Raw genomic sequence first — 20,605 nt, forward strand, 5'->3', positions numbered from 1 at the left:
ATAAACATAAAAAATTCCTTCTTTAATTCCATATGGGTCGCCCACGACCCACATCATCCGGACTGCCCAGTTCAAATTGCGTCATTGTTTATTTAGTTGTTTACAAAGATAATCCTTCAGAAAGTGGTGGATGGGAGGGTCCTATGGTGTTTGGGAATTACATGAAGTTTCAATCAAAAACTCCCAATAGTTTCAGAGATAGACACTTTTGTGAGGCTCTGGGTCGTGCACGACCCAGGAAGCACAGTGAAGGTTAAAGTGTATCATATAATCAATAGAGGGAAAAGCACAATTAGCATTTTTAGTCGCCTAAGAACACCTGCAGGTAGATGTCAGTTCAGATGTGCCAGTGTGTATAGAAATAAAATACACACACACACACATTCATGTACACAGAAACAAACACACACATACCCACACACTTACACACAGAGCACAAAAAACAGCAAAATAAATGCCTTGCCTGACAACTAAAAACACTAGTGCATCATTAAGTTATTTTATTCATTTTAACTTGAGTACTAATTCAGTAATTGCTGTACTTGTTTATAAGAATTGCATAAACAGTTTAAAAACAAAATGTCATACATCAATTAAATTTAGCACTAAACCCTCCCCGTCAGCTCAATGTCTGACAGTTTATTGCATAAATAGCACGCAGTTAAAGAATGAAGATACATGACTTCCTCATTAAATGCAAAATTAACATTCTTAAGTTTCTCTCAACAAAACTTACCTCTTTGAAAACACCAACCATGCACTTTCACAAATATTTTCTTCTCCCAACTATACTTCTCCGTGTGCCAGATATACACCAAATACATAGACAGTTAACGGTAATTTCCTTTTCAAAGTTTCATGTAGACTTCATCGTAAATAACCAAGGATTCGTCCGTTTTTGTGTGTGTGTATAAAAAATTTTAATTTTTAAATGGAGCAACTGCATCCTTGTACTTGAACAGATACCAAAACTCGACAGCCTGGCTGCTTTCTGTGCAGATGTGGGAATTTTTTGGTAAATTAATCTTATAACTTGCACCAATGTCAGTCTGCAATAATATGTGACCCTCCACCACGGAATGAGTCGCATGTCGATCAACTTTGCATGATTTTCATATTTTTACATTTTCCTAAAGAGTTGTTTATGCTCTATCCAGTGGTGAAAACCGTTTTTAGAAAAGAGCGAAAACTGTTAGCCTGTGACTACGGTGACCCTCACACTGTTACCAGACACTCCCCGGACTTATATATTAAGCCTAGCGGTTCTGCGCGAGGTGACATGCGACTCATTTCATGGTGGAGGGTCACATATGTCCAGAATATTTCTAACTGCACGGCGAGCGGCCAGGATGTTGAGTTTTGGTACATATGTCGAAAGACCGCTCTTATCCCATGTACAAACCTGGACAGATCTGTGCTAGTTTACATGATCTTTTGCACGTGAGGGAAAGTTGTTTAAAGGCACATTCCGTCCCAAAACAGTTCGGCTCACCATCTCAGATCTAGCTAGGCTTTTAAAAGGCTCTGATGGTGAGCCAAATTGTTTTCATGGGCAGGAGCATGCCTTTAAGTCGATGCTCACCGTTCACATCTAATATATGCCATTTTATTGCTTGATTCTTTATTTATTTGGTGTTTAACGTTGTTTTTAACCATTCAAGGTTATATCGCGACGGGGAAAGGGGGGAGATGGGATAGAGCCACTTGTCAATTGTTTCTTGTTCACAAAAGCACTAATCAAAAATTTGCTCCAGGGGCTTGCAACGTACTACAATATATTACCTTACTGGGAGAATGCAAGTTTCCAGTACAAAGGACTTAACATTTCTTACATACTGTTTGACTAAAATCTTTACAAAAATTGACTATATTCTATACAAGAAACACTTAACAAGGGTAAAAGGAGAAACAGAATCCGTTAGTCGCCTCTTACGATATGCTGGGGAGCATCGGGTAAATTCTTCCCCCTAACCCGTGGGGGGTTTATTGCTTGATTAGAATAATCATCTGAAGTACACGCATATATACATTTTTGCCTGAAAGAAAGGAGGAGAAGGAAAGAAAGAGAAAAAGGGGGAAACTCCAAATTATAGCAGCATATGGGTAATAACATATTAACAGCTTCAGATCAAGTAAAACCTGGAAATTATGCTGGCATTTTTAAATGATTTCCGTAACTGGCATCTTTTTATCATTTACATTCTGAAAAGTAATAGGTCAGCATGTGTAATGTAAGCTACCGAGGAGAGAGAGTTCTTCCATGGAAGAACATGAAAATGTGGGCTTCGCTGAAGTGTAATAACTTGCGTAAGCAATCAGTACAAGCCAAAATATAAAAATGTATTGGTATAGACTCCTCCCAGATACATGTTCGAGAATAAAATTAAAAAGGCCAAATACTGCACAGCACTTTAAAACAAAACAAAAAAGACATGCTGTTAAGAACCTGCAGTTGGATATTTGGTCTTACATTTTGCGTTGGATAAAATGATATACCATATATACATGTTGTATCCAAATTGTTGACTACAACCACACAAATGTCATATGGCATTATGTATAAATACACTGGCTGTATATGCTGCGCACATGCATATGTACATGTTTTCAGCATGCATTAAAAACTGCGCTTGCGCACACACAATCACCCACATGCAACCTTGTTGATTTAATGAGAAAGAATCAAAAGTACAAAATGTCCCCCTCTACACACTCCCTACACCTAACCACTCCTTCACAATCATGGCAAACAAACAAACACACACACACACAAACTTTCTTTATCTCTCGCACTCTCCTTCTTCCAGCTACTCCTTAAATAAACAATGCACAAAACTTTTGTTAAGAGCTCTAGAACCCCATTCTTGTTACACAAATGTCCAATGTTTTGATACTTTGGCTACAATCTATGACATAACTATACAAGAAAAAACATCTTCAACAGGTATGACATGGTTTATTTCCACTTTGCAAAAATAAAAAAAGGTTTTAGGAGACAATTGACTTGTTTGGATATTGCTGGATTTCTTGATTTGAGACAGTAAAGATTATAATAAAATTCCAAACTATTTAAATAAGACATTATGACACAGAAAATTAATTTTTAAAATAAGAGATCTCTTTTGGGTTTTAGAAGATCCTTGCTTGAACGGGACGGGGGAGGGGGGGGGGGTATATTGCTTTCCTTTCCAAATGAACTGCAAAGATTTCATAGGAGATAAGAGAATCCAGCTTGCTCCTTTTCTATGTGTATTGTTTTTTCTTTGAGCAATTTCCATACTTTCTACTTTTCAACCAGAAACCTCTTTCTCCGGTAAAGAACCATCAAAGTAACAAAACCTCAAAGCAATTCCAAAAAGACAAAGAAAAAGGAAAAGTACATATTTCACGCATATACTAAAAAATTGCATACATACCAGGAAGACGAGAAATAAGCAGAGAGCCCAGAAGTTAACAGTACTACATGTACCAGCGACAAAACAAAGAGAACTCATCAATCCTACACGTTATGCATCTGGTATCACATTAGCACATTCAAATCAACACAATCACACGTAAAAACAACCGTTTTTACAAATATCAGATCAAGTCTTGCACTTTTATAATCAACACACCAAGAATACCCATGTAATGATACAGGGTGACCCCCCAAAAATGCAACCCATAAAAATGCTAATAACTTCTGCATCTGTTCCATGAACTACTTCATATTTGGTGTACATGAAACATAGTCATATGATCATGCATAGGCTGAAGATGAACTGCAAAGATTTCATAGGAGATACGAGAATCGAACTACTTCATATTTGGTGTACATAAAACATAGTCATATGATCATGCATAGGCTGAAGTTAATGTAAACCAAATATGAAGTAGTTCGTTGAACAGATGCAGAAGTTATTAGCCTTTTATGGGTTGCATTTTGTGGGGGTCACCCTGTATCAAGATGCAATCAAGCACACACAAGTAATTACCTGGTAAGTTCAAAAGGCCACATCCCCTGGCAGTTTCTTTCTTTCTTTATTTGTTGTTTAACGTCGTTTTCAACCACGAAGGGTTATATCGCGACGGGGAAAGGGGGAAAATGGGATAGAGCCACTTGTCAATTGTTTCTTGTTCACAAAAGCACTAATCAAAAATTTGCTCCCTGGCAGTTTAAACTTTGATCGTTGACCAAGAAAAACAGTTTACTTTACATCATTTGCACATTACTGGAGATAAGTTGCACATTACTGGAGATAAGATTATGGAAATATGTCAGCAGCATATGCACCGTTAAAAGTCAGTAGTTAAAATAATCTTAAACAGAGCAAAGCCCCTGGTCAATAAATATGGTATTTCAGTACAAAAGTTAACCCATCACAACCAAAATGTAAGTACAGATATTTTCTTTCATTGAAAGAAACTTAATAGGATGTGTAAACATTACTTAAAAAAGTTAAAAAGTTGCAAAAGCATCTTCCCAAAGTCATAATTTACATACATGCATTTATTTATCCACAAAAAAGTCTGGGAACTTTAGGGTTGCCTCAGATCTCGGTTGTGCTTGTATGTATTCAGTCTGTTTATGAATGCATGCATGAATTCAGCTCACATTTACAAAACACCCAAAAACAAACTAAAAATAAAAACTGACCAACCGCCTTAGCAGTTAACTGTTAACAGTTTCATTTGTGTGTTTGAGACTTTTACAAGCAAGACACCACGCAGTACTCCATACAGTCAAGCTGACATGCACAACGTCTAACAGAAGATATAAGAACATTTGAGTGCATCCTGAAACACTCATGTTTATAGAAAGATATACTCATGCGCACACTTGAGCATGAACGCGCGCACACACACATGCCATTATTTTATCCTCTCATATGTAAAGTTTGATCAGTCGGCCAGTAGGGTGCACAATTCAAGTCACATGCAAAAAGAGTTGTAAAATAAAAGTACAAAAATGAAAGTGTTGGGTACATATTTACATCTATACATGAAAAGCGTATTCTAATTGCATATGATAGATGCTCCAACTTCTTTCATTTACACCTGCTCATTCATCAGTTCAGAAATATATTCATCAGTAATAAAAATGAGTCAATAATTATTAGCAGCACCTTATATCAGTCACCATAGAATCTAGAGTTATACCAGAAACTTTAAAGCTGGCCACAACTTTTCAAAGACAGGTGAGTGCACATTACAGTCTCTACTGACAAATCTGTGAGAGAATTTCACACAGTCAAGTCTGAAGAGCAATCTTTCATAGTTTCAATACTACATGGACAATCAACTGTTTGTGCTATGTGCCCCAAAGCATTTAACCTCAGAAACGAAAAATCTCTGTGCTAGTTGGCACAAATAATTAAAGCCAGTTTTTTGTAGCTCATTAATTTTTCTCCAAAATTACGGATGATTAAATCCAAGTCAAGTAAATTAAAATCTCTGCTCACTTGCACAACACAACTCCGTCTCCAAACAAGGTTAAATCATTTGATGCCATTGGTGTGTGTGTGTGTGAGTGTGAGTGTGTGTGTGTGTGTGTGAGTGTGAGTGTGTGTGTGTGTGTGAGTACACATGTGCAGGCATGTGTGCATGCACTGACGTGAGGCTGTGTGTACATATGCGTGGCAGCACATATATGTATGTCACAACTATCGTATTATCACAGCTCTCAACAAAGATGCAATTTGATTCATACCCATTTTGATTACCTGATCTATCTGCAGCTTTTAGTCTCCGAGTCTTTCTGAATATAATGTGTCTCTAATTTAGTGTTGTGCTTTAATTGTCTATTTCCTGAACTATGGGTTTTTTTTAAATTGTTAATCTTATCTAATGAATGCTTACAAATGTATACTGATTCGGATTCTAATTGCAAGACTTAGCAGTTATTATATCTATACGCAGCCTGGGATTAAGACTAAAAGGCTGAAAGACTTAAAAACTATGACTATATACCAGAGAGTTGGTTAATTAGCTCTGACTGAGCAATGCTGTTTCTGGTCAGTACATGTACATGAATGCATAAACATTTTCATGACTGGAAGATCAAAACACCTGGAACGTTCAATCTCTCATGGATTTTACATGCCTGGTTCAAATTGCACTCAGATACTACTGAACTCTGAAACTAAGCAAATCCACTTCAATATTCCAAGACTGCAGTCTAAAAGTATTACTGTTGCTGGTCCCATAGGGAACTGCATGTTTCTCAGCAGCCACTTTTACGACTTTGCATACGTCAGGCGCCTAGACACAGATTAAAAGCACAATTATTTCCTTCTTGTTGCTTTGAGGTAACGTGATCAACTCCTTCACTGCCACATTTTCATTTCCTTGCCAGTTTTTGCACAAGGTGGGGAGATCTCAGAGACTGTTCACCCTGCACAAGGTGGGGAGATCTCCGAGACTGTTCACCCTGCACAAGGTGGGGAGATCTCAGAGACTGTTCACCCTGCACAAGGTGGGGAGATCTCAGAGACTGTTCACCCTGCACAAGGTGGGGAGATCTCAGAGACTGTTCACCCTGCACACACGTCAGGCTCTTGGACACAGATTAAAAGAACAATATCCTTCTTACAGCTCTGAGGCAACACAACAAGGTGCTCGGCGACATCTTAAATCTCTCTCTCTCTCTCTCTCTCTCTCTCTCTCTCTCTCTCTCTCTCTCTCTCTCTCTCTCTCTCTCTCTCTCTCTCTCTCTCTCTCTCTCTCTCTCTCTCTCTCTCTCTCTCTCTCTCTCTCTCTCTCTCTCTCTCTCTCTCTCTCTCTCTCTCTCTCTCTCTCTCTCCTCTCTCTCTCTCTCTCTCCTCTCTCTCTCTCTCTAACACACACATAGTGACATACTGTATCCGTGGTGGGAAGTTGTCAGAGCTTGACTGTTCACACTGCCCACAATATTCAACTATACACAACATGTTCTCTTGCAAAGACACACCACAAACTGCTACAATTCCGTGCACAGGTCCGGGTTGTGGGTGGAAGATCGCAAAAGTTGCCGCACTTGATCGGGACCGCTGAGAGCGGAGGAAGGGCGAGGAGATCTGTGGTAGTTACCTCCCCCTAGCACTGAAGCCTGGCTACTGCTTCCTTCAGACTGTGAACAAACAAAGCCAATCAACTCATCAATCAATCGGTCGATCAACCAACCAGCCAATCAACTACAAAGGGTAAAAGAAATGATGAAAGCATGGGCTTGCTCAAGTTAAATGTGTAAGGTCCTCAAGTTCGACTAGTACATTTTTCAAAGATTGGCAAAACGCAGACTAACAATCAACTGATGTTCAGAATGTTATGAGAATAAAAACAAACCTTTAACAAATCAAACACACACACACACACACTCACACTTTTTACTGATATCTTCAGATAAAGCAAAAATAAAATTAAAATATATGTTTCCAAATCTGACCTGTTCTCTAGCATGTACAGACAGAAGACCCTGGGAATATCTCGGATCCCCATGTTGCTTTGGAGGTGTGCTTGAAACAGAGTGCCTAGATGGTGTCCCCTGATGTTTAGGTGGTGTCCCCTGTTGCATGGGTTGTGTCCCTTGATATCTAGGTGGCGTGGTTGAGTAATGCTGTTGGGAAGGTGGCTGATATTGGAACTGCTTGGGTGAGGGCTGGTAGCTTGGAGTATTGTTCAGATACCTTCAGCAAGAAAAAGATCACATTACAAACAAGGGTAAATTTCACAATGGCATTGACAATCGTAACGCTCCCCAAAGATGGTTAGTGCCTGCTTTGTTCTTTCTTTGAAGTTAAAGTAATCCTTCTGGCCCATGTGGTGCATGTTGTGTTTCTTCGGGAGCTACAAATCACTGAACAATGGCGAAAAAGGAATCGGTTGCTGTTTGAATCCTGCATTTAACACACCCTTCTAAACTATTTTATCACACAAATATTGACATGAGCATCCTGAACTATCAAATTCATTTGTGACTTTGGAGCAGCATCCTTGGCAATGAGAGAGGAGGATTAACGAGTGTGACAGGCGAGTGAGGGTGGTAATCAACAAACAAACAATGACACTCTTAAAGTTCTCAAACACTTTTTCCCTCATAGCGTTTTAAAACTTGTCAGAAAAATGGCTGATCTACTGCTAATCTACACATAGTCCACTGATCAGTTTATCTTGCATAAAGCAACAAGCATATCACAAGAGCAAAATGCAGTAGAATCACCTTAATAACTTACCCTGATGTATTTTGCTGGTCATACTGGCTGTGCTGCACGTCTCCCTGATACGACAACCTTGGAGCTCGAGAGGGTCGCTCTTCATGGAGTGACGACCTTGACCTGTTACCTTCACCTCTGTGTCTCGACCTCTGGCCATCATCACCTCCTGGCCTGTGACCTTCAAGCTGCTGCGACCTTGGCCTCTGCTCTTCGTCTTGGCCATATGACCTTGGCCTGTTCCACTGATCGTGTTGACCTCTACTGGCCCCTGAGTCATAAGGATTTGAAACATTGTAATAATTCTGCGATGGCTGGGTATCATAAGGCAACAGAGTGCTGTTAGGTGTTTGTGGTGGTTGGTGGTTCTGCTGCTGGCGGAAGTTCTGTGGTGGTGATGTGAAGCTGCTGTAGCTGACGTTGCCATGGTGATAGGGGGGAGGGACTGCGTCAGATGCAGCGGTAGGAGATGCGTAGTGAGCTGGCTGAGATCCTTCCCTGGCAAAGATTGTTAGAGAAGAAAATCTTGATCAGACACTGATCAGCCTCTCAATGCTTAAAGAGTCAGCAAACAAACCGAATCAAAACTTCTCCCTTTGGGTTTTTTCAATCAGAAAACACTAAATTTACACACAGCTTCAGCAGAGCATGGACAGTATTCACATAGTTCCACCAGGATATAACCAACACACTCTGTATTCAGAGAATGGATGACCACTTTTTACTCAACGTTGACAGTAACAAATAATCAAATTGTTGCAATATACACAAACTAGCAAACCAACCGACCAAAGCACACTGTATCATCTAAAACACACTCATAGTCATACCTGTAGTGATAACTGGCTGGATTTGGGTGACCTTCACCTCTGTGCCCTGACCTTGACGCTGGATGTCCTATTCTAGAATCTGATGTCTGTTGCTGAAACCGTTCAGTCTCTGGCCCTGTTCTCTCTCTATCACTGCGACTGTAATTCTCTTGCCCAGGAATGTGACTGTGAGTATGCGCACTACTGTTTCTGTAGTCGCTGCTCTGGGAGTATTCGTTGTTGTGATCTTGGCGTTGATCTCTTCTGCGTCCCATAGTGTTGTTGGCATCGCTGTCGTAGGTAGCCTGTTGCTGAGGAAATATTTTATCATAATACACATATTTTCGGCATGAGACTTTTGGAATCATGAGCAGAAGTCAAGCACAGAAGTTCATGCACTCAAATCCAAGACAAGACATTCAACACATAATAACGGTATAGTTAGTGTAGTTTTAATATTTGTTCTTTTGGAATTAGTACCTATACCAAGTTGTCATTTCATGCTTTAGTACCACCACTGATATGCATATAATATTTACAAAACAAATTCTCACAAATTAAACGTAAATTCTGTATGTCATGCATTGTCACAAACTGCATTTACAAAGTATATTATTGTGACTGGTGAATGCCTTCGGAATACTGATGATTTTCAATGATAAATAATAAACATTCATGAAAATTCAGCATTGAGATTTGGAAAACATAGATACACTGTATTAACATTACGTAGTAAATGCAAAACCGAGGAATAAATAGAAGAGGAATACACAAACTGGCAAAGCAAAGAGAAAAGATAGTACGCAAGAAAAATAGACAGTAAGACAGTGCAGGATGGACGAAACAGTATTTAACTAGGTGGAATGAATTGGAATGCATTTCATGTGATTAAATGCTGTAATTTCTTCAAGAATACATGAGTTATTCCTATCCTATTCCTAAATGTTAGAATTGGATGAAACCGGCTTTTTTTCTAAATAAAGTATGTTTTTGCTTCCAAAACCTGAAGGAGAAAGTGGTGGTTTGAGGAGGGGGGGGGGGGGGGGAATGGTGGGGTGATGGGTGTGGGGTGGGGGTGGGGGGGATGCATAGTCAGGGGGCGGCTCAGTAAATAATTCAATCAAATAACTTTGACACTCAAAACAGAAATGACTCATGTCTAAAACAGAAGTATATCAAAACTTCCTTAGCTCATAAATATACACAATCAGGCGGTTTTTTTGTGTTTTTTTTTAACACTTTCGACCCCACCTATGTTGATCAAGTTTTTTTTAGCCGAGACCAACTGTGCTGCAGCAGGTCATTCAGAATTGTAGTAACTGTGTATCAACACGCTGGAATGCAGGCGTTAGATCGAGCGGATATATCCGTACCTGGTCATGTAGAGCCATATGAGTGGGTATGGATATATCCATACCTGGGAGGCAATGAGTTAAGGGCAGACTAGGCAGGCAAAATGAGTGATGTTTGGTCTCATACACCTTTTGGGGGTTGTTGCATTTTTCACACCTTTGAACATCCTGGAATATATCCAATCATCTGCTTTTATAACTTTTGACATATGAATTTAGGCTGCACTGTGCTACTGGTTTATTATAATACTAATAGGACAAAATCAAAAACTATTCTTCCATCCTGCACAATGAAAAGAAGAGTAAAGTCACAAAGAGAGGCCCAGAAGACAGTTATGTCCAGATGACAGCATACTTGCGAGCGGGAGTGAGCAGGATGAGCATGGCTGACATTGTCACGATGACGCGAGCGGTGTGAGCGATGAGAAGAAGTGGACGCTGCATAACCCAACCTGGGCGCCTCGTAATCAGAGTGATATGATTTGGATTTATCATGAGATGGCCTTGAACTTTGATGAGCTGAGGATAGGTCATAAGGGGACCTTGAAGATGAAATGTCATGAGTTTGCCTTGAATTTTGTTGCGACATTGTGTCATAGGGCGATCTTACATTCTGAGGCACTGTTAACTTGTCATAGTGTGACCTTGGCCTTGATGTAACAGCATGACTGTCATGATGTGACCTTGAGGTCTGAGACTGGCCAGGGCTTTCATATTGCGTCCTTGAATTTCGAGCATCAGCAGGTCTACTATGTGGGTTATTGCTTGACTGATGGTGCAAATGTTCTGATGGCACGTGATAGTTCGCAGAGGGTTCTGCATTCCCATGAAAATCCTGGTTCACGATAGAGTCCGAGTTCTGCTGATGAGTATTTGAGTGTTCTGACAAAGGCTGATTGGAACTGAGAGGAAAGGTGTTAAAGTCAGAGCGACTGATTTGAGGCTGATGATATGAGTGGGGTCGCCGAGACGCTTTGGAGTTACCGCCAACCTGAGGATTAAGTGAAAGATGACTCAGTTACCTTGGTTGCACTGCACAGATGGCATGCTAGTGGGAGATCAGTCATGAACTGTACACTTGAACAAAGAGTGAGCAAGAAATACTTAGTTATGTACAATTTGTTGGACAAACACAGCAAAATCAGTTCGAGGAGTGTGAGGTGGAATACTTTTAACGATATATTTTTTCTTTTTACATTTAGTCAAGTTTTGACTAAATGTTTTAACATAGAGGGGGAATCGAGACGAGGGTCGTGGTGTATGTGTGTGTGTGTATGTGTGTGTGTGTGTGTCTGTGCGTGTGTGTGTGTAGAGCGATTCAGACCAAACTACTGGACCGATCTTTATGAAATTTGACATGAGAGTTCCTGGGAATGATATCCCCGGATGTTTTTTTCTTTTTTTGGATAAATACTTTTGATGACGTCATATCCGGCTTTTTGTAAAAGTTGAGGTGGCACTAGTGCACTGTCACACCCTCATTTTTCAATCAAATTTATTGAAATTTTTGTAAAACAATCTTCGACGAAGGCCGGACTTCGGTATTGCATTTCAGCTTGGTGGCTTAAAAATTAATTAATGATTTTGGTCATTAAAAATCTGAAAATTGTAATAAATTTTTTTTTTATATAAAACGATCCAAATTTACGTTCATCTTATTCTACATCATTTCCTGATTCCAAAAACATATAAATATGTTATATTTGGATTAAAAACAAGCTCTGAAAATTAAAAATATAAAAATTATGATCAAAATAAAATTTCCGAAATCGATTTAAAAACAATTTCATCTTATTCCTTGTCGGTTCCTGATTCCCAAAAACATATGATATGTTTGGATTAAAAACACGCTCAGAAAGTTCAAACGAAGAGAGGTACAGAAAAGCGTGCTATGCAGCACAGCGAAACCACTACCGCGCTGAACAGGCTCGTCAGTTTCACTCCGTTATGCAAAAGCGGCGGACTACGGTCATTGTGAAAAAATGCAGTGCGTTCAGTTTCATTCTCTGAGTTCCACAGCTTGACTAAATGTAGTAATTTCGCCTTACGCGACTTGTTTTTTAATACTCTTTGATAGGCTTTCCGTTGGCAGTTAATACTATTCTTTTTGTTGAAATCAACATTCTGAGAGCAAAACCATGGCGTCATACTGAAATGCAGAGGCCACTGATGAACATTTCTTTCTTTTCTTTTTGAAAAAAAGAGGGGGTTGAGGGAGATGTGGGGGAGGGGGGATGCATCGTGATTCCTTTGTCAAGACTCAAATTCTCGAATTACTCCAATCAAACACATATCATGTCTGCAAATGTTTCTTCATAGTCAAACAATTAGTCAAGTAGAAATTAGCTTATGACAAAGTTCTGTACCATACAGCCACACCACCAGAAAGAAAAAAAACCCAAGATGCTGACTTTTTGTGTAAGAAAAAGAAAGATCCAGCAACAAACCAATAGTATACAGAAAAAATATAATGATTACAAATGGTACAGATTTACTAATGAATAAAACACATCAGCATTAATCAATATAAAAAAATTCACTAGCACTAAAAGAAAACGCACATGGTTAATAAAAATGAACCTTTCCACACACACACACACACACTCGATCACACACTGAGAAAAGTCAGCAGATTACCAACAAAAAATCCATATTTGATCATGGTCAAACTAAATATAATTTGCCCATACATTCTGCTAATAAATAAGAAGTCATTGCATGTCCTAGCACAGATAACTAGGAAGCTTGGAAAACGACAGGTATAATAGTTACTACATGAAGATTCAACAGGATAGGAATGAATACAATCTCACTGCCTCTCTTTGGTTGTACCCTGCTGATGAGTCTACATCTTCCTCTCCTTTTCTCATGATCGGCTGAGAGCTGAAACGTAAACATTGAGTGATTGACATCTTAAAAAGGAGGGAGTCTTAAATTTGGGGTTTTTAAAAGGAGGGTCCAATTGTAATAAAAAAAAATGCAAAAATTGCAAAATACACAAGATGCTAACAATGTATATAAGCATTGGTATACTTTTTTGCATCTGGCCCTCGCCCTAAAGAGGGACTAAATCTACTATAATAACTACTACTACATACATACATAATTAGTGAAACAGTATAAGTTTATGTACATAAGCGCATTATATGAAACATTGTAGTTTATAAATGTTCATGACAAGGTGCAAAGCAAAAATTTGCAAGTCAATTAGAGTCAGAATATTATGCAATAGTACATCAACTCTGCAAGACAATGGATATTATGCAGAACATCATAATTTCATAAACAAAACAATAAATCAAAAGTGAGTGACTGTGTCCCAAAGGACATAACAATCAAGAATATACTATTTTCATTAAATGGGATATATATTTGTTTTTGAAAGAATCTGTGCTGGTAGCTTCCCGTAAGGCAATCGGAAGAGCGTTCCAGAGACAGCCACCGGAATAAACTAGACTAGACTTAAATAAGTCTATACTAGGAAGAGGAGTGTTCAATTTCATAAGGTGGTGTGAATTCTTCAAAGAGAACTTTGAACAAATGGTTTGGGGTAGAGTTTCGGATATAATTTTATGCATAAAGATTCCTTTGTTAAAAAGCAGTCTTGACTTTAGAGGTAAGATCCCTAAATGTATGTAGTCTAACTCTGTGAAGGTAGTGTGCTTTAGTAATACTACTTTTAGCGCTCTTTTATGTAATCTGCTAAGTGGTTTTAAGGAATTTTCACTTGCTGAGTCCCATAGAGTGGATGCGTAATCAATAACAGATTGAATATGAGCAATGAAGAATAACTTTCTGGTGTGGCAGTTCAGGAAGTGTTTAATTGTAGATAAGAGATACACTTTCTTTGACACCACTTTACTAAGTTGCTCTATGTGGGTTGACCAAGACAAGTTGTTATCAATATTAACACCCAGCAGTTTGTGATGGTAGACTTTTCCCACTATTTCACCATCTATCATTAAAGCAGGACCAGCTGAACAAATATTCTGGCGTTTTTGTCTTGTTGTTATGACCATATATTTGGTTTTCTTTGGGTTAAGAGACATATGGTTTAGTTCAGTCCACTCTGTCAACGGGTTTAAACTCCTTTGAATTGATTCTGATAAGCGAGTTAAATTTGTGTTGCTGGAGTGAATTGTGGTGTCATCTGCAAAAAGTTCACATACATTTTGAATATGTAGGGGGAGGTCATTAATGTATATAGAGAAGAGGAGGGGTCCTAAAACCGATCCTTGTGGTACACCGTATTTTACTTCTTGCATGCTCGACGCTGAGGAGTTTGTTAGTACAGTTTGTTGTCTGCCGATGAGAAATGAACTAATAAGTTTGACAGTTTCGATTCCGACGCCATACAATGCGAATTTTCTCAGTAATAACGTGTGACCAATAACGTCAAAGGCTTTAGCAAAATCAACAAAAATGGTACCACAGAATTCATTGTCGTTTATTTTCTCCAGCCATTGATCAACAAGAGAAACTAAGGCAGTATGGCAGGAATGGTTAGCTCTAAAACCCGATTGTTTAGGGTGAAGTAAATTGTTTTGGTTAAAATGCGTTAGAATGTTTGTTAATGTGTTTTTCAAGTGGTATTGATAGAACAGGCAATATTGAAATTGGCCTATAGTTTGATGGGTCTTTTTTGTCACCTGATTTAAACAGAGGAATGACTTTAGCCTGTTTCAGGGCGACTGGGAAATAATTTTTGTCTAAACAAAGATTATAAAGGTAAGTGAGTGTTTCAGAAATTACAGGGGCTGACAATTTAAGAATCCTACCATCGAGGCCGTCGATTCCCCGGGAGCCTGTTTGCTTAAGGTGTGTAAGAGCGTAAAAAACTTCAGGTACTGTAAGTAGTGGAATATTCGCTTGACTTGAAACTTGTTTCGACTCACAATATTCTTCTAACACTTTCAAATTGTTCAAATTGGATTTGTCATTTGTAATAACTTTTTCAGCTATTTTAGAAAAATGCGTGTTTAAATCATCAGGGGATGTGTCCTTTACACAACTTGAATGACTGGCAATCGTTTTATTTGTAAGTTCATTTATTGCTTTCCATATATTCTTTGAATTTTGCTTTGATGACGCTAGGTCATGAAAGTACTTGATCTTTTTTGTTCGTTTAAGTGAGTTTACTTTATTTCTCTGTTCTCTATACTCCGCTTCCTTGCCAACTGATTTTCTTTTTTTCTTTATTTGGTGTTTAACGTCGTTTTCAACCACGAAGGTTATATCGCGACTAGGGAAAGGGGAGAGATGGGATAGGGGAAAGGGGGGAGATGGGATAGAGCCACTTGTTAAGTGTTTCTTGTTCACAAAAGCACTAATCAAAAAATTGCTCCAGGGGCTTGCAACGTAGTACAATATATGACCTTACTGGGAGAATGCAAGTTTCCAGTACAAAGGACTAAACATTTCTTACATACTGCTTGACTAAAATCTTTACAAACATTGACTATATTCTATACAAGAACCACTTAACAAGGGTTAAAGGAGAAACAGAATCCGTTAGTCGCCTCATACGACATGCGGGGTGCAGAGAAATAAGGATGTGGAAAAGAAGACTTTTGGTAAGTGAAATAAAGGTGATGGATCCAGTCAGGTAGAAATAAGACAACAAGAAAAGAATTGGAAAACTGCAGGGAATAGTAGGGAGAGTTTTCTTGGAAGGAAATATAGGTGAAAGGACCAACTGATTTTAAGAAATCACGATGGCCAATAGCATCTTGTAATTGGAGAGAGAGAGAGAGAGAGAGAGAGAGAGAGAGAGAGAGAGAGAGAGAGAGAGAGAGAAAAAGAGAGAGAGAAAAAGAGAGAAAGAGAGAAAAAGAGAGAAAGAGAGAAAGAGAGAGAAAGAGAGAGAGAGAGAGAAAGAGAGAGAGAGAGAGAGATGTATACTGTAACTAAAGAGAAGACTTGAGAAAGAGAGGGAGAGTAAAAAAAAAACTTAAGCGCTAAAGTACTTTATCAATGCAAAAACAAAAGCAGAAAACTTCGACGAAACCGACTCAAATGCAGCGCAGACGACACGACGAGATAACGGAAGGAAGTGAGCCTCGCTTTGGCTCAAGTGCCGTTAAAAATACCGTTATTCTCGTATGCAAATACGAACCAGATATTGGTCATACGAACAAGCCTTGTGCTGGTGACGCAAATCGCTGCTGGCTGGCAAACGGGGGGAAATGGCTGGGCAACGAAAATCGCCGCTGGCGTGCTAAAGGTTAATTTTTCTTTCTTTCTTATTTTTGTTAAATTCCATGACTTTCCATGACTTGAATTGAAATTCCATGACTTTCCAGGCCTGGAAAATTAAAAATCAAATTCCATGACTTTCCAGGTTTTCCATGACCTGTACGAACCCTGCCCAAAGGAAGAAAATCCAAGAAAAATCATTATTAAAATCATGATTTGATAATATAATCTTTTAGTAAAATCTTGCAGTCTACTCACTGAACAGACATATCCCTGTCGACTTCATCCTGCGCTGGAGCTGACGTCTGCCGTTTCATCACCTGGTTTCGGTTCTGATCCAGATGGCTGAAAAGTGTAACTCTGAGGTGCAACACATTATCATTTTTCTTGCTGTCAGTGAATAATAATAATAATAACTGGAAATTTTTAACCCTTACACTGGTGCAATTCTGTAACGCATGTTACTTAGCCACTGGTGAATTAACAGAGAGAAAAATAATGAAAAACGGTCATATTGGGTTTCGCATCCATGGGAGGTATTCGGAACCGACCAAACAGACTGAGCCAGTAGCGCGACATATGTCGTGACAACCAGGTGACAGTATACGTAAAGTAGCGCGACATATGTTGCGACAACCAGCCTAAAGGTTAAGTGCCTAACCTATGGCTCTAGGCCCTTTACAAAAGAACATATACAAAATAAAACAATTAAATGTACAACCTACATAAAACAATTAATCATACGGACAAAAATTACCACATGAACAGGAACATGTTTGATTAGCCTTTACTGTGTCCATGACTTCAAGTCAAACTGTATGCAAATGTTATTAACTTATTTGCTTCGTTCTTATGAAACAAACTTTCGTTGTTGCCAACGCACAAAAAAGTGTTAACTACAAACTGCCCATACTTTGCAGTGGTTAACACTTTGCAGTGGTTAACACTTTGCAGTGGTTAACACTTTGCAGTGGTTAACACTTTGCAGTGGTTAACACTTTGCAGTGGTTAACACTTTGCACATACATGCACTCTCTTCTCTTTTCTTTGTAAGTATTTGCGTAATTTCTTCTTCTTCTTCTGCGTTCGATGTTGATGGCCGTGCTAAATCCTCAGACCAGTGGCTGCCAGGAAGTCCGCAGTTCGTCGGCAGGACCCCAGAGTTTGGCTCCAACACTGGTCTCTTCTTGCCAAAACTTCTGGCGTATTGTCTCTAGATGGGGGCAGTTCTGGAGAATGTGCTCCGGAGTTTGCTCTTCCGAGCCACATTCACAGTGTGCGTCATCCGCAAGGCCCAGTCTCTTGAGGTGTTTCTTCAGTCCACAGTGCCCTGTCCTTAGACGGAAAATGGTGGTTTGGCTTCTCCGGTCTAGTTTGTTGATGGGGTCTTCCTGTGGGTTGTAGTCTCCGTTTCTCTTTTTCCAGTTTTCTTTCTTCATTTGCGTAATAAAGCTTCATTTTTATAGCTGTTAATCCATAGAAAAGTACAAAATGTCTGTGGCTTGAAGCAATGAAGTTATAGAGACAGAAAAATGCACTTTTGCTTCTTTCTTTTTTTTAAATATATAAAATGTTATAAATAGCATATCCAAAACCTCAAACCAGAAGAAAAAAAAAGGTAAGTTTTACAGAAAAGAAACACTGTTTTCAGGAAGAAGTATTCCCTGAGAGACTCATGGATGGACAACAATAAAAAATCAAACTTACCCCAGACTTTTCTGCTTGGCTGCCTTTACTTTCTGTCGCAGTTTGGGCGAGTACTTCAGCTTGAACAGGCTGGCTTTTGTTCTGCCAAATTCATGTTTTAGTTATTACACAACCGTGGACTGGGTGGCCGAGTGGTGGCCGAGTGGTGGCCGAGTGGTGGCCGAGTGGTGGCCGAGTGGTAACGCACTTGCGCTCGGAAGCGAGAGGTTGCGTGTTCGACCCTGGGTCAGGCCGCAATTTTCTCCCCCCCTTTCCTAACCTAGGTGGTGGGTTCAAGTGCTAGTCTTTCGGATGAGACGAAAAACCGAGGTCCCTTCGTGTACACTACATTGGGGTGTGCACGTTAAAGATCCCACAAAAGGGTCTTTCCTGGCAAAATTGTATAGGCATAGATAAAAATGTCCACCAAATACCCGTTTGACTTGGAATAAAGGCCGTGAAAGGTGAATGCTCGCCTAATAGGCTACTGAGCTTTACTGGCCGATGTGAATGCGTTATATATTGTGTGTAAAAAATGTCTGTTTGTTTGTCTGTCTGTAAAAAATTCCATTTCAAACGGCAGAAATTAATATGTAAGCGCCTAGGGCTATATCTAGATTAGGCGCATAAAAATGATCACAATAATAATAATAATAAAGCAGTCAACACACGCGCACACATACACTTGCACACACATACTTGCGCCAAGGCACACACACACTTCCGATGACTAGATGACTTTATGCACACGGCAAAATACAAATCGTAATGTCAACTTTACATTTGTGAAGCCAGATTATTCATTTATACAAATCAAGTTTTTAAATCAATAATAATCAAACGCACAGGAACACAGATACACACACGTACACACACACACACTCACACAAAGTTTACAGGAATAGCAAATAACAACAACAAACCGAGACTCACTGAACATTGACGAATGGAATCTCTTTCAGCTCTTCTGTGGACATGCCATTCGTGTCCCTCAGATCAAAGCTAAGGAATAAGAGAAAATCAAACCAGCAATAAAAAGACAATCTATTCAAAAGAAAACAAAGAACAGTAATTCACATGTGAAGCTGCTCGAATGAAAGTTTAAAAGAACAGCAAAAGACATAAATGCATAGTAGCTTCAAAATAACAAGAGGCGAAGCCATCAAGGCTCACGTAAGAAATCGACAAACAGTAACACAAACTCAATCACTCCATCACACATACACACACACACACACACACACACACAGAAAGAGCATAGGTGAAACTGTGCAAGAAAGCGAGACACTAGATCTAGATCTGTCTGTCTGCATGTAGCCTACTTACAGGGACACGACTGCCAACTAGTCTCGGCCCGCTCAAAATAATAATGACCGAGACTTTCAGTACTTCCTTCGCGTGACGTCTAACCCTCTTACGTCATAATGTGACGTCAATGTAATGTGACATCTTCAAATGTTAGAGTTTCTACCACAGACATACACACGCACGCACGCACATACGCACGCACGCACGCACAGACAGACAAAGTTACGATCGCATAGGCTACACTTACGTGAGCCAAAAATAGGTCACCACAGATGTCACTATGAATCATGTTCCTCTTCAATTAGTGGAACACATGCACGGACACACAAAAAAGGTCCAAACTTGAAAGTGATAGCGAAGTCTCAATCTGTTCACCGTTAATATCCTGTAAAAAAAAAAAATTCAAAAAATAAATCCCTGCGCTTAGAACTGTACCCACGGAATACGCGCGATATAAACCTCATATTGATTGATTGAATATCAATGCTCCTGTATTTAACAGGTACCAGTGTCTTGTAAACGCAATCCATCATATTTTACACTGATAAATACAAAGATGTTTAAAAAAAAAATCTGCATGCTACAGAAAACTTTTTAACATAGAACTTTTGTATTTGCTTGGTTTGAGAGAAAAAAATCCTGCAAAAAAACATCCCAGTCAGAGACAAGTTCCACAAAACAAAACAAAAGTCCAACTCACTCAATGTAGCTCTTCAATTCATTTGGTGGATGCTTGCCTGGAGATTTGCTTCTTCTGTTGAAACAAGAATAAGAAATTCAAATTTCCACACAAACAGTGAACCTCAGATGTTATGAACAACCAATCACTTTACAACTTCTACGCTGTGCACAAGTAATCAATTTTATTTTGCGTGTCTTCCTAGATTGTGACTGAGCTTGTTTTAATGCAGGAGATATTATCATAAACATCAACATACATAAATAATGCCCCTCTTGAAATATATTGCGCCTTCCCAGAATATGACAGAGATCATTTCAGGGGAAAGGGAGAATGCTTTATGTCCTACAGGCTAAATATTTCGCATCTTAAGGACAAGATATGGGTTATATGATTCGAGTTTTACGC

The 20,605-nt window shown here is 39.2% G+C and overlaps 1 protein-coding gene across 1 annotated transcript in view; it reads right to left on the minus strand.

Annotated features, from left to right (window-relative positions):
* Positions 1–485: 485 nt before the first annotated feature.
* The window catches only part of LOC138949213 (uncharacterized), a 45,345-nt gene continuing 25,225 nt past the window's right edge, over positions 486–20,605 (minus strand). The window contains exons 20-29 of the mRNA XM_070320988.1: positions 20,219–20,272; positions 19,144–19,212; positions 18,232–18,312; positions 16,783–16,869; positions 13,143–13,212; positions 10,685–11,320; positions 8,999–9,288; positions 8,190–8,666; positions 7,403–7,643; positions 486–7,087 (exon numbers count right to left, since the gene is read on the minus strand). Of these exons, the coding sequence (XP_070177089.1) occupies positions 6,938–7,087; positions 7,403–7,643; positions 8,190–8,666; positions 8,999–9,288; positions 10,685–11,320; positions 13,143–13,212; positions 16,783–16,869; positions 18,232–18,312; positions 19,144–19,212; positions 20,219–20,272 (2,155 nt within the window). The 3' untranslated portion in view covers positions 486–6,937. The remainder of the gene's footprint in view (positions 7,088–7,402; positions 7,644–8,189; positions 8,667–8,998; positions 9,289–10,684; positions 11,321–13,142; positions 13,213–16,782; positions 16,870–18,231; positions 18,313–19,143; positions 19,213–20,218; positions 20,273–20,605) is intronic.

This window comes from Littorina saxatilis, linkage group LG1 (assembly GCF_037325665.1).
Source record: "Littorina saxatilis isolate snail1 linkage group LG1, US_GU_Lsax_2.0, whole genome shotgun sequence".
Classification (NCBI taxonomy): domain Eukaryota; kingdom Metazoa; phylum Mollusca; class Gastropoda; order Littorinimorpha; family Littorinidae; genus Littorina; species Littorina saxatilis.